The following is a 15,410-nucleotide window of genomic DNA, read 5'->3' as shown; positions in this document are numbered from 1 at the left end:
TGTACAGGGACACATTTCTAAGACTCTAGCATTACAACAAACAACAACCATCCATAAAGACACAATTAAAGTTACACGTTCATCAGACACACTGGTGCACACTTGAACATGCATTGGACTGTCTTCCACACCCACGTGTATCCACATTCATGTTTATATTGTAGTCTTCCACAGTCTGTAGTTTGCACCCACGAATACTAACTGCACAAACCCAGCCCAGCGGAACAAACACTCATTTAATGTGTAATTCAAAAACCATAGGCATGTACTCTCCATGCACTCTGCTGCTGGCTTTCCCCTCTAAACAGGATGCAAATCCTACACAGTCCTATAGGCTGAGTTCTCTCTATACAACAAGTAGCTGAGCTGTGGCACACAAAAGTGCCAACGTGCCATTGCAAGAATTAAAGGTTTTATGAGTCTTTTCTCCACTTCCACAGTCTCCCCCTTCCAGTTAATGTCAAGCGTGTATATATAAATGAGATGTATTTGGGGCTTGTGCCAAGTCTCTGTAACACGGACACAGAAATAATATGGGTAAAACATGATTTGTATTGGGACTGCTCTGGTTGTCTTAAAAAGAAGGTCTTCAGTGACTGATTTGGCCTTTCTGGAAGCTTCTTACTGTTTAAATTGTAGAGTTATGAGACCTCACATTCAGTTCAGCTTATCACAGCTGTACATCCTCATGTGAAATCAGGGGAACTGACTGAGAAGAGTAGGGTACTTGATGAAGCACCTTGGGGATTGAAATGTGTGTTATTAAATGTACATGAAATAAACAAAATTTCACTCCCATTTATTCCAACCAGTCAGAATCTCAAGCAAAGGCAACCTGGCCTTAAGTGGACTGCATTTATATATCTGGAGTGAGCCCAGAAGTGTCAGGTGCTACTCATTCTTATGATGCATGTCAGCATGTAACACACCAGATCTTATCAGTATGAAACCAACACCTCTTTGGGCTGTCCCTCATCTCTGAATGTTTTCACACAGACTCAGAAATCTAAGGTTTTCTCTTCCAGAGAGCATCACTAAAGATTATTCCAAAAAGACACAGAAAATTCTGCTAATATTCCTCCTCCTCTCTACCAATGAATTCACAGAAGACATCATTCATGCTTCACCAACTAAGGGCAGACACTAAAACGTTACCTGAATACCCTGAGATCAAATGTCTGTCCAGAAGCAGTGAGTATCAAAAACATGACAAACAATTCACCATTTACACACTGTATCTCTGAATCAAGAGGTTGAAGGTATTTAAATGGAAGCTGACTTGACTTCTGTCTGTTATCTTTTCTGCTTTCTGTCAGCAGCTTCTCTAACACCCACTGCTGTGGCAAACCTTGCTTATCCTGTCTTCCTATGCCACAAAACGTAACCAGATTGGTTTAATTTCTGCAACACCTACGTTGAGAAAGATATTACTAAAAAGCTGTAGAAGAGTCAAGGAACATGTGCTGCGTTCCTTCCAACACCTTGATGAACACTGGATGAACAGAAGTGAAAATACTTTACAAGGAATAAGGCACTTCCCCTCACTTTACAATGCAGTAGGTCACACCAGCTTAGACAGCCTGTACTGACAGCAATTGCCTGCTTTGTTTTGCTTTCCACCACCTTAGCACCCTTTGTGTCAATACATGTAAGAACTGAGCTGCGCAGTGTGAGGAGCCCACCTTACCCTTCTGCTCCAATCTCAGCTAGAAGAGGAGATGCGAAACAGCCTTAGAAGACATCCATCTCCTCTGCACGTGGAAGCCCACAGGACAGCAAGGCACACATCCATAGACCCCAGCACTGCGAGTGTGCTGCCTGACATCAGGCTTCATTGCAATCCTATACACCACACTCCACACCTTTAATTAGTTACAAATGCAAAGGAACTGAAGGACAGATTTACCACCTAGCTTTGCATTTATTAAAAGGTCACCAAGGAAACATGATTTTTTTCCTGTGAACAGACATCAAAAGCTAATGAAACCTGAACTTCATCATTGCTGTGTACCTTTTCTTTTCAGTTTTCATTTAGAAATGAACTTCCTTTCCCCTTCACGAGATAATCCAGGCTCCCACAAGTGCTTTGCAAGAATGGTTTGGCCAAAAGGGTGAGTTATGCATCCCTTCCTTTTTCTCTTTCCACTGACAGCCATGAAACAGTGTCATACGACAGAGGAATGACACACAGCACAGCATAATTCTAGCTGTACGTAGAAAATATAGACCTTAAGGTAGCCACATGTGCTATGCATAGATGCACAAAATACAGACATGTATTTAAAGCAATAAATATGCATGTCAGTTGCACACCTTTTGTGTTCTGCCTAAAACCAGAAATAAATGCATGCATACAAACATCTTTGGGCACAACTTCTTCCAAGTGCAGCACACAAACACATCCTCTAGTGTGCATACAGATGTTCCCCTAGCTACTGCATTGAAAAGAACAATTATGCACATCCCATAACTCAGTGGCAGTAACATGCCATTGCCACTTGTGTGCTCGTGTCTGTATTCTAACACATACCCTACCTCTATGCATGCGAGAAGGCTGGGAATCAATAACCACTTACAGCCCTTCAATCCAACACTGTCAACTTTGTTCCCCTCTGTTTATAGTGACAGACAAGAAGAGTGAAGACAGGGGACACATCAGTATGCAGCGTAGGAGAAGTGGACACTATCAGCATAAGCAACAGACAGGAGCTACTGAATTCAGTAGTGGCTGCTCTTGCCTCCTGCAACAAGCAGAGCTGCCACTGTCCCAGAAATCTGGTTTATTCCCAGGAAATTGATGCAACCAGATAGAAGAAACCAGAGCAATAACCGAGGGCCATTTTCCTAAAACAACATAATTGTACAAAAAAAAAGATTCGGAAAAAAAATTCAATTCTTATTTGTTTCCTAGGTCTGAGCAATGATCTTGTCTACATAACGATGCACAACATGCTCGGTATAACACCAGAACAACTCGATATCATATCCTGCAGAGAAGACAGCATGAAACTAAATATACTTCAGACACAGCAGGCTACCTTTAAAAATTGTCAAGTTGCTTCGTTGACCTTTTAAAGGGAATGAACATACAAATGCATTACATTTAAGAGCAAGTCAATACCTCAATGAATTTCAACCAATCCTGCAGCATGTGGAATAACCAAAAAGCTGTTGGTCTGACACGAGCTCTAATCATGTACCTCCATCAAAGCTCACAGCCTCACCCACCCAAAATGCTGTCCAAGCATCTCAGAGCTACTCGGTCTCAGCCTACAACATGGCCTTGGTTTTACAGTCCTGAGTTTCTCACTGTATCTATATTCAGAGATCTTCTGCATTATGAACACGTCCCATTACGCCAGGCCTGAATCTCTCCTGGGCAGAGATTGGCATTAATATAAATATAATTATGGTCATTTAATAAATGTATGATGCATGTCACTCTATCTCATTAAATTAACAACAGGAGTGAATTTCGTATTAGTCGTGACAAGGCCCATTTTCAAAGCTGACATTTAATATCACTCCCCAGCATAATCATACATCAGGCTTCACAAATTAAAGGATTTGATGTGAGCGAGGGATGATCAAATACATGAAACCACAGAACCAGTGCTGTAGCTTGCTGCAGATATTCAGCCTATGTAATACATTTACCTACAACTGATGAACCAGCAGAAATTCCAGCCATTTCAGTGCACACGGGGGCTCATGAAAGCATTCCTGATTTAGAAAAACTTCAGCACTTTGACCTCTGGAAGCCCTTCCAATCACCAAAGACAATGGCTTGATCAGAAAAGCGACCTTTCGGTCACTATTTCAGAGCCAGTCTGAGCTGTTTTCAGACTCCATTTACTTCATTCTCCCTCACTAGAAAAGACAAGAGGGCTGCTCGCAAAAGGTCACTGGGAAAATGGTGTCCAGCTGCCTGCTGCAAACTTCCTATGCGCCATCAGACTGCAGGGAACATAAAGCCCATCACATAGCTCATCCAGTGCTTTCATCTTTGGTGGAAAGCAGTAGTATTGGCCACGGTGTTGACTTTAGGTGCCTGTTCACCCAGGTGCAGGACATCTGAAGGTTGTGAGCAAGGTATTGTGTTGCTCAAGCGTGTTTATGCTGCGTTACAGAGCTGTCTCCCTTTTTCCCATCACTGCCAATTGGAGATGCATGCATGCATGCCCTGGGCCATCACAACATGGCTGTACAGCCCATTCTCCCCAACCCAGATGACAAGTCAGATCCAACTCTATTACTTCTCAATGCTGGGAAAAAGAACACAAGACAGACAATAATACAATGGAATTGAAGGCATAATATAACAGAAAAAGAAAGCGGCAGAGGAAATATCTTAACAAGTGCTGGTCCTCCATTGTTTTCACACAGAATTAGCATTTCAAATCAAATAAACTACTTAATTCAATTCTCAGCTCCCTCACAAGCTAACAGCATTTTATATTTATCTCCAAGTCAGAACAAGTCTTTCCACTTGTAGCCTGCTGGCCATCAGCTTTTAAAGGAATACTTCCCACTGAGATGCTAACCGTCCTTCTGATCATGTGGCAAAAACATACACATACTTAAAACCCTACTTAGTAAAAGAAGTCATCTCTACCAGGAATAAGCTACTGCAAAATGGACAGTGTTTCAGGGCTTTTTATTCCCATTGTATGTAGCTGTACTCCTCTCACAGACTCATTTGCAATATCGTTTTCAAACTCATTGAAAATCGCCTTTCTCATTTTGTTTCTGAGTGAATCTCTGATTCAGTATTCTTGTGTAAGTTCACCTGCTACTTCCAGCACCACCAAAGGAAACTTTTCGCAATAGCCAAGAAGAGGTGGCACGCAGTAAGAGATTTGGTTAGGAATACTTTGGGAAAAACTTATTTAATCCAAGGCAGAACTTAATTGTGAAGTACACCAGGCTTCAGGCGGCTCTTCTCAGAAAGAACTCCTTGGGTTTTAGGTTACATTTCTGATCAGACGTCATAAGAAGAATAGCTTTTTCTTTTCCAGTCATTGCATTGAATTCTTTTTTACTGTCTTTAGTAGCAATTGCCATGAATTTTCAGTTACTTTCTTAGCTTCCCACATCTAATTCCTACATTACTTTGGCTGATACCCTTTTTCCCCTTTTTCTTTTGTTCACAGAGAATTAACCTATGCATTTTTCACCTCAGAATATCTTGATCATGATTAGGTAAATAGCCTCTACCACTGTTTACTCGTATCTGTCAGAATCTCTAGTAAACAATTAGTACTGGCAAAAAGGAAACAGACTAAAAGAAGTGAAATCCACCTCTTGACAATCCATCTATTACATAGATTCTTCATCAGTGTTATGATTCACTGTCCTCTATGCTCTAATTATCACCTTCTCTTTACTATTATACCAAGATGGGTTTTAACTAAATGTGTTCTCAATTCTTGATTAAGCTTTTTTTGGGATATGTAACAGAATCTATTTTAAAAACATTGGTTTTAAAATTTATAATACCTCCGTAATCTTTTTTTTCTTCCTCTTGTGGTCTGCTTTATTTATAATACATCCTCAGTCCTGGACTATTATCCCATATTAAGGGAAAAACATACATGAACACATGTTAATAGAAATGATGCGCTCTGCCCTTATTAAACGTAATTGGGTCATGATCACTGGTGTCTAGGTAACCACCAACTCTCACACCGAAGATTATTTCACCCTTTCCTATCATAGTGTGGTCCAGAATAGAGCTATATTGGATACAACATCTTTTGTACTAGAAAATAATCATCTGTAATGTTCGGAATCTGTAATAGAATTTACTGCTGCCTACACAAAATCTCAGGTACATAACACCTAGACAGAAGTCTCTATGACCACTCTCCTCTATGACCACTGGAAAGCAGTTCGGTTTATCCATCATTTACACAACCATTACCTTTCCATCTTTTCTTCCTTCTCTCAATTTCAGCTCTAAAAAGTTGTTAGATAATAACAATAATACATCTTTCCTTTTCACCAAGAACCGTACGTATCCCATGACACACAACTGCACTCATTTCCACATGCATCATCTAAGCTCCTCTTGGTATCATATTTGTTTGCTTTAAGAAGAAAGTGTGACGCCAAATCACACTTACACTTGTTTATTCCTTTGTCCATTTTTCTAAGTGGAACTCGCTTATGATAATTACTTGGTTGAAAATATTTTAACGATTCCTTGTCTCACTTCAGCAGCTATTCATCAAAGATTAATATTCTATACTCCAGAAGCTGCCTGTCTTGAGTGTCTGAGAGTAAAAGAAATACTGCAAAACATCAGCACTTGGATGTCTCCAAATTCTCCTTCTCTCACAACTATGAGTAGCCAACAACTTCTTTGATCTCTACTGTCTTCAGCTCGTTCACCTCTCATCTGTCCCCACTTATAGTATGTATGTGAATCACTTTTTAATTGTCCCTAATGTCTGCATTTCCATAGGCTGTGTGCTGTAATTTCTCTTTTCTGACCATGCATCTTCACTTGCAGATAGCCACCATCTGGCATCACATGCATCAAAAATTTCTTCCTTGGACAAAAATTAGAATATAGCAGGTTTCTCTTTGTCATCCATATGTGGTATACAACAGAGCCTCTTACCTAAAGATAAGCCATGAAGCTCCAGAAATATCATGTCTAAACATATTGCCTTCTCTGCCTCATAGATTACCCAGCACAAGCAACCTCTTTCATCTGTAAGTTTATCACATTCAGAAACACATATTTCTCCTCCGTTATTCAGAATTAAAGTGTTTGCAATTCAGTTTGGTTTAATTTAATTTGGAAATGAGTTAAGCCAAATTTAATTAAGGCCACCTTAATTCTGCTTCAGAGTGTTGACATGTGGCTTAATGTGGTTTAGCACAGGACTTTCCACTTGCTCCTTTAGCTAATTCAGAGGTACTTACCTGCACATTCTCATACAAACTATTATAGAATTCAGCCTGTTTTAATTAATTATCAAAACAGAAAGGTAACTTGGTTGCATTGTAAGTATTTTTAAGAGAAGAACCTGCAAGTTACTAAATCTCTCTTTAAACCAACAGAGAAAAAACTAGAGTACATCTGAAAATAGCAGGCAGACGAATTCAAATTCGTACAAGGAAATAATATTTAGCACTTTCTGATCCCTGGAACAAAATATCAGGGGACCAGATGGATTTCCAATCATGTGATGCTCTCAAATCCAGTCTGAATTCTTTCTTCTATGAAAAATCTTACACAAACACGAGGGTTTGGTACAAAGCTGCCTATGTAGTATAGGAGGTCAAAACCAGAAGAGCTGATGGTTCTTTCTGGGACCATAAGCTGAAATAAGTGTTGTGGAAGAAGGGAAAGAGGAAAGACAATGCTATCAGTACAGGAGCTTAGCACATATGAAAAAAAAATATAAATCTCAATTGGGAACATAAAAAAGGAAAGACCAAAGAGACAAGAACTGGATGAGAAAAAAAAAGAAGAAGAAAGGATGCACCTACAGATTTCAAAGTTGGCAAGAATGAATAGAGTTAGTTTGATTTCTTTTTGACAAGACCAAGGGACCTACGATTGGATCATCCATGAATAAAGACAACAGTGGATGTGGCAGAGAACAGCAGATTAAAGAACCTGGGAGCTACAGCAGCTGTGAGAAGTACAGTGCAGAAATCAGTGGAGGGACAGAATGGAGGAGGAAGTGAGATTAAATTTCAATATATAGTTTACATTCAATATTGGACAGCATATCCAATACCACTAATATCACTAGTATGAACTAGTGGAGTTCACTGCTGCAGGAAATCCCGTGTGGGAAAATATTACGAAAGGGGACAGAAAAGTGCCATAATTATCAACAGAGAAAGTTGCTCATTATCATTACCACACCCTCGAAATAATCAGGCCTCATGCTGCAGCATATGAAGCAGAAAGGAGGCAGGTCAGGTGGGCCGGTAGGATTATTTCTTCTTTTCCATGTCTTAGTGTAATTGAATCAGTTGCACTACAGCCTGGTTTTGTTCTCTTAGGAGCCACGAGGAACCAAACACTGTATGAGACAGGATACCTGATCATATGGACCAATGGTCTGATCCAGCATGGCAAATGTTATGATGCTAAGAGGGGTAAAAATCAATCTTCGCAGAAAATCCTGTGTATAAAAGACTTTGAAATTTAGATGCTTCTAAAATCCATGCAGAGTAAAAGACAAACGTGGCTCCTCTAGCCTGTGCTTTTGCAACCTCCCATTCTTATTTGCCATGCCTGAGTAGTTCATGATTAGACTATGAGCTTCATCAAAGGGCAATTTTCAGCTGCCAAATAGATTTGTACAATAAATCCACATGGGACCAGATTAACAAGCAAGAGAGACATCAGAAATCAAAAACCTAGCCGCTGTAATTCCACTGAAAACTTGAAAGGATGATGTGCAATGATATTTAGACTTTTAAAGAGACACTGCCAGAATACTACAGCTAGTTTTCATTAGGAATTTTGCTTTTCTGTCTCACATCCTTCCCAAGAGTTCTTTTCATTAGCAGACTTAAATCCCACTTATATTCAAGGCTGCACCGTTCAGAACTGTTCAGTGGGCTTCAGAAAGAGTAACATTTCATCCAAAGTGCAGCATCTTTTCCATGCAACCATAAATTAATTAATTGCAAATGAATTTTTTGATTCTAACATCTAAGTTGTCTGGGTTTGCAATGTCAGCACCTGGGAATCTTCGATCTAATCCCATCCACAACTCCCAGAAAATGGGTATGACTGAATACTTGCATTTCTGATTCCATGTAGTCTGGCTTTTTATTTCCTAGGGAAATAAAAAAAAAAGCTTCTAGGGAAGCAGCTCGATAACTCTTTCCAATCTGTACCTACTACCACCTTTCTTCCCAAGAGTATGGGAAGACTGGGCTGCAACCAAGCATCTAGAAAGGTTTAGAAGTAGTTGAGGGAGAAAACAAACAAACAAAACAGGTATCAGCTGTTTATGGTATATTGGAAGGGGAAAAAAGAGAAATATCAGCATTCAGAAATGTACAGAATCAAGGTAACATCTGTTTTCCTTTCCTGGGTCCCACAGAATCTGCTGTGTTCCTTGGTTTAACAAATAAACCAGCTGCTAACTAGGAGATGCTCACATCATTTGCAAGTAAAAGGAAAGAAACGCAGGGATTTGTTGGAACAAGCCCTTTAAGACTAAGCCCCAAACAGAAGTGGTAAACATCAGAGCTACAGCAACTGATCGATTATATACAGTAGTGGAAAAGAGTTGAGAGAAAGAGGGGAGCACATGATGGCTCTGCTTTGCTGTTCCAAATACATCCATGTCTAGTGTACCTCCACAGAACTAGATGCTTCCAACTCTGCAAAGTCAGATCTACAATGACCTCATCCCATCATTACTTTCTGTTGTGCTGAAGAAAAAAAAAAAAAACAAAACCTAAAAAACACCACTAACAACAAAACACAAAGCAATTACAAACCACAACAAGGGAGGGAACCTGTTCTCCAGTTACACTGACAGACAGCCCTCGATAATCTATCAACAACAGAGACAAAGGAACTGATTTAAGATGCTATTACTTCCAAAGGGCTCAGATTGTGCTACTCTGTTTATTTAGGAGTTGGAGAAGTCGAGATCCTATTTGATCAGCTTTGAAATTGGTTCCAAAAGGCTGAGAAGTCAGCTGATTTTTCATTTCTCTGTAGTTCAAGGCCATATACATTTCTCCTTTTGTTTATATCAACAAAATCCGAGTTAGGATATAACACTCATTTTTTCTGCCAAGTCCGTGGAGAGTTCTCATCCAAGACTTTGCTCATCTGACTCAATCCAGCCTAAGAGGACCAGAAAATACAGGTTTGTGGCTGCAAGCCACAAGCCCTGGTGCTGTGCTTGCAGACTAATCATTATGTTGCTCTGGCCATCCAAGGAAGATGAATGCTCACCGTCTCCTGGTTGGTTTGCTCTTTCCCATGTGCCTTTGCTCATTTCCTAAATGCCATTAACCTTTATATCGTTGCATTAAGTGAAATCATCAAGACTAAAAGGTACCATTAGAATATCTTGAAAACTGAATCACAATTTACTGAAAAGGATTGGTGGGCACAAAAGGAGCATGAAAATACGGAAAACAGGATGCAAACGTTTGCAATGGGCAACAACTAAAGAAAACACAATGAGCAGAAAACCTTAATTTAATCCTTCACTCCTTAGATTACTACAAGATAACTATTTGTTTTTCTCTTATACTTCTCTTACAATTACAGCTGCTTCCAATTTGAATCACTTTGGACCAGAACTGGAAGCAGAACTATTTAGAAAAAAAAAAAACAAAAAAACATTCTTCTATATTTCTTAGCATCTGCTTTTGAATGACGTGCCCAGGCCTCAGAGGGTTCACTAGATGCACGTTTTAGAGATGATTTTTTGGATAGAAACTTCTGGATGCTTGTGAAACTTACTCATACTTAGGAAAAGTGTAAAACGTGGGAGACAATGGAAACCAGAAATAGGAAAAGCCTCAGATTTCAAAGATGATGTAAACAATTTACTGGAATGCTCATCAGAAAGCCCAGAATAAACTCCATCTCTTTTCATTTCCCTTCTGCAAGTACTTATCAAATACGCTCTGTGGCAAGAACATTGCTGCAACCATTTCTGTTGGTGCCTGAATACTGGCATGAGTCCAAATTAAAATTATTTGCAAGTTTGTGCACTAGGCATCCAATTACAAGAATGATATACAAGAATATCATTGCTTCTGTATGCCAGTAAGACAACGTTATGCGACTGCAAACTCCCTCAAAACAACCCAATTTCTGACTATCGACTGTAATAAACTGCTTATGAATAAGGCATACATAAAAATTCCACAGAAATATAATATGTGATACGCAATAATAAGGAAGATAAAGAAAATCTTTCATTGCCTATAGATAACTATAAAGAAACAGAACTGCAATTTCAGGGACAAATGATGTATTAGTAACAATTTGGTTATTTTGGACAGAAATGGGTCAAACCAGAGCAGTCCACCTCTGAAAGAGTAGCAAGAGGAAAGGCTTTCATCTTGGCATACTGCTTTATTTCTGCCTCACTTTCACGGCAATTCACTGGTTCATTACTTGTATAAAATAATTCAGTAAATGCTAGCCAGGTTACAGGGGATGGATAATGGCAGCTCTTCCCATTTATTAGACTCTCATCTCTGCAGTTACTGTATAAGGGGCCAGGATGCAGAGCTTTTCATCCAGTTCTGCTACCCGTTTATCAGCAGCTCCGTCCTTTTATCCCTCAGCATTTAAGTACTTCCATCTCCGAAATACAAACTATTGGCTCTTATCTAACAAGAAAGTTATCTTGGTTTTATGCCAGTATAGCATAGGAAAAACAAAAAAATGCAATTTATTAACCTTCTAAACAGAACGAGACAGACTTCAGCAAGATGGCACATGATTTGTGGAACACACGTTACATGACTAATGTCACATCCTCGCTCACACGAAGATGGCTCACAGAACCTTCAGGGACATTCACTCTCACAATTTATCTGGGGTGAGTTTTGTAGAGATGGGGGCTTCTAATTGTTAGACAGGCCATGACTTTTGACAGTTACTCTGGCCAGGCTCCACCTGCCAATTGCTGCCGTTACATCAGGCACAATTTTACCTCTAATTTCTCCTACTGTAAATGACTGGAGAGAATGCAAGCAAAATCAAATCAAACCAACCAACCAACCAACAAAACAACATCAGTTTTTCCTCACCTCTAGCTTGCTTTACCAGTTCAGTGAATTGAGTAGTTGGACTCAAAAGAAGAAAAACTTTTCCAACATGAAGATGGGTTCTATGGAAGAGCGTTCCTGAAATTCCCCAAATCCTCCTTTCAAAGGTGTTTTGAACAACTATCAACAATTTCTTATGAACGTATGGCCACTCTGCTCGGTGCTGCTCTCCCTGATTCCATCATCTCTGCAAATGGATGGCTTTTCCCTCTTATCAAGTCGGATAATAAAAGTTGGGGCATTCAATTCCCCTCATTCAGAAGCATTAGACTGGACAGAATTAATTTTTTCTCTTGACTCTCCCAAAGACTTTCTTCAAAAAGGGATCCACGTCACCAGTAAAATCTCCTTCAAAGGGTACTGTCAAAATATCTGGAATAATTTAAAAACTCATTTGTTACTCCTTGTTGCGTGTATCCCTTTGAAGCAAGAAGCTGAAGTCTATTTACATCAGTACTTCATCTCCTCTACCAGGCACAACATGTCAAGGAAAATGCCTTTCCAACACCACATGTACTGAGAGAGCACGGAGCTGAGTTTTGAGATTTGCCATGTTTCTACTATATCTGTTTTGGAACGCAAATGTATACATGGCTCAAAATACATCAAACTCGTAGGATGGTGAATACAGTTAGTAATCTGAACATCCCAGTGCAGTACGTTACTACAGGCGTCTTAACTAGTCAGCCAAGAATCAAGAAGAATAAAGTGTAGTACAATAGGATATGGTAAAACAAAGAGCTATGCCAGTTTAAAAATGAATCACACTGAAGAAACTTAGGAGAATATCCATATGCGTCAGTGCAGATTTGATTCTTTTGGGCCAATATTTGCTCCCGATTGTACTGAATAGAGCTTTCTATGGCACAGCCTTATATTCAGTATTCTGCAAACCAAATAAGACAAGATGGCTCAACAAAATCCTGCAAAAGGAGGACAGTAATACAAACCTGGAGGGCAATAGGTCCAGTGAGGGAGTTAATACAGACTGCATTCACACTGGGAGAGAAATGATAGGCAGTTTCTGATTACTTTTTGATTGTGAGATTGTAAACTGGTAGAAGTAGGAAGGAGAATTCCTTGTTGAAATGGACTGCTTTGTTTTAGGCAGCTTTCAAATGGAGACACTGCTGTTCTAAGACTCAATTGGACAATCCAGACAAAATCAAAGAGAGTCTGGATTTTTTTTCCCCTTCTTTTCTTCTTCTTTATGTTGAATAAAACCTTAGATAAGATCAATAGTTTCTTTAGTTTTATGTTTCTCTTCCTTAAGGGTAGATGGCTTATTGCATTTCCATTGATCACACAGACAGGGAGATTCAACAGAGACAAGTCATCTTTTCTTTTGCTCTCATTTCTGCCCTCCCCCCATACCCATTTGAAATCAAATGACTTTTAATCGAGGCTGGGGTCACAACTGTTTCTCATTTACATATCACTAGTAACAAATTCATGCCTTATTTTTCACTCACTAAACTGCTTTAGAAATGAAAGTCACATTTCTATACATGATATGCCACACACCGTGCAATCGAAAAACTTTAGGAACTTCTTTTCTGGGCCTCTCTATCAGACAGGTTACCTCAGCCCTCCTACAACATTGCTCTGTGGTGAGAGGGGGCTTACCTGACAGCCCTGTGTATTTAATATTTAAGCTTCTTACAGTCTCTACAAAGCCTTCCTCTGTTTTTTCCTAAATCCTTTGCAAACTCCCTATCAGATATGTGCAACTTCAAGCACAAGAAGTTTGTATCTCAGTTTACAGTCAGCAAAGCAGCTACATTCACCATTATTTTCACCATTTTCAAGAAGGAAGAAAGTCAAAGATCAGGATCCAGAACTGCTACCAACACCATTAGAAGCCTGACCACCAGCTTACTGAGTGGTGGTGCACTTGGGAGAACGTTGCATAAAACATTTTAGATCTGCTGGCACAACTTATGCAAACTTGGGTTGAAAATACTGAAGGAAGTAGAGAACAAATCATTAGACACTGATATAACCTGATGTCCAACTGCTTTTAGATGTTACTCAGATTATCTAGGAAATGAGTTAAATTCTCCATGGAGATCACTAGGAGTTTTGCCACTGACATTAGTCAAGGTAGAATTTCTCCCCACTGTCTGAAGGAAATTTAAAACCCCACCACAACCTGTGGTACCTATTGCACCCCATCAGCACTTCTCAGAGTAGGGAGCACTAGGTGTAATGCTCAGGGCAGTTATATTCTCTTTCTTTAAACCATCTTCAGATATTTCTTCTGCCTTTTCTATCTAAGAAATGATGTGAGTATAGTAGAGCACTGTTAAAACAGTAGCTGAGTACTTGCTGGCCACATTCTATGGAATGTAAAAGGATTAACATAGAACTTGCAAAGAATAATTTGAACGTCTTATTAATTGTTATTTGTAACAATGGCTTTTTCCTTAAGGGTCTTTTCGGATCCTTAACCACATATTAATGCTGTATAGATAAGGATTGCTCCCTAGTGGGAGAAATAAGGTGGAGCACAAAATCCCTTCCATGGAAAGCAACAGGTTTGGGAAAGGAACAAAAAGAATTCACCAACTGAGCAAGTGGAGAATTATGTACAGCTAAATACAATTACCAGAGCTCAAACCATGTACTTAAAAAGTGCCAAGAGGCTCCTGTCTCTGATGCACTCAGCACAAGTACAGCCCTTCCCACAGAATCTGGAACATCATTTGGTAAGAAATTTAGCTCCATTTAGTTCACAGTTAAAGCTGTGGCTTCAGCTCATAGATGAGCTACCTTTGGCTGTCAGTAACAAACTCCAAGTGCAGAATTCTCAGTGCAGGCTCTTAAGTTTAGCCAAGCAAATGCCCAGATAGACTGCAACAGGAAGTGTACGACTCCTAATATTCATGTTAATTACCTCAGATCTACTGTGAATACCATTATAAAGACACAGTCTGTATCATCTCAAAAACACTCCTTCATTCAGCTCAATATTTTTGGCATTAGACTGGAATTTCTTTTTATTTCACTGTCAAATGAAACCTCGTAGCAAGGAACCTACTTCCCTGGCATGGAAGATTAAAAGTGAAGGATCGTGGAAGGATTTAACTGAGAAGAAACTCAGTAGAATGGCTACACTTATATTATAGAAGGAAGCTGGCAATACCAAACAGCATAAAAACAGCACTCTCTATTCTCCCAAGCTCATTAGACACACATTAGAAGGAGTGTGCCATGTAGTTCTTTGGAAGAGGTACTTACTTTGTAGAGACCATGGCTGCAGCCGCAGTACGTGCTCTCCATGGTGTAGCTCCTCAGCACACCCATTTCTTGCCATACCACCACCCGGGCTGTTGACTCGCGGGACTTTTCTACAAGGAAGCTGCAGCTGTTCATGACAAATGCAGGGGCCACTTTGTCCAGGATTTTAGGAAGAGTCTATAAGAAAGTATCAGCAATGAGAAAATGAATCAAACAGATGTACATGCATTTATATCACAAATACATCTACAAGAGGCCTATGCTGTTTAAAGCGCGTATCACCAAAGCTACCTGTAGAAACTGTCACTGTGATAGTTCCAGTTAGTGCCAAACTGGACTCATCTTCATCCCAAGTGAAATCTTCATATTCTAATGTTTTG

At 39.6% G+C, this 15,410-nt stretch overlaps 1 protein-coding gene across 1 annotated transcript in view; it reads right to left on the bottom strand.

Moving 5' to 3' along the window:
- Window positions 1-15,410, bottom strand: part of LOC146758235 (cytosolic carboxypeptidase 4-like) — a 72,693-nt gene that overhangs the window by 16,237 nt on the left and 41,046 nt on the right. The window contains exon 4 of the mRNA XM_085517283.1: window positions 15,031-15,207. Coding sequence (XP_085373409.1) covers window positions 15,031-15,207 — 177 coding nt within the window. The remainder of the gene's footprint in view (window positions 1-15,030; window positions 15,208-15,410) is intronic.

This window comes from Coturnix japonica, chromosome 16 (genome assembly GCF_054131305.1).
Source record: "Coturnix japonica strain WE chromosome 16, WE-NBRP24, whole genome shotgun sequence".
Lineage (NCBI taxonomy): Eukaryota > Metazoa > Chordata > Aves > Galliformes > Phasianidae > Coturnix > Coturnix japonica.
This window is presented reverse-complemented; position numbering and strand designations above follow the sequence as displayed.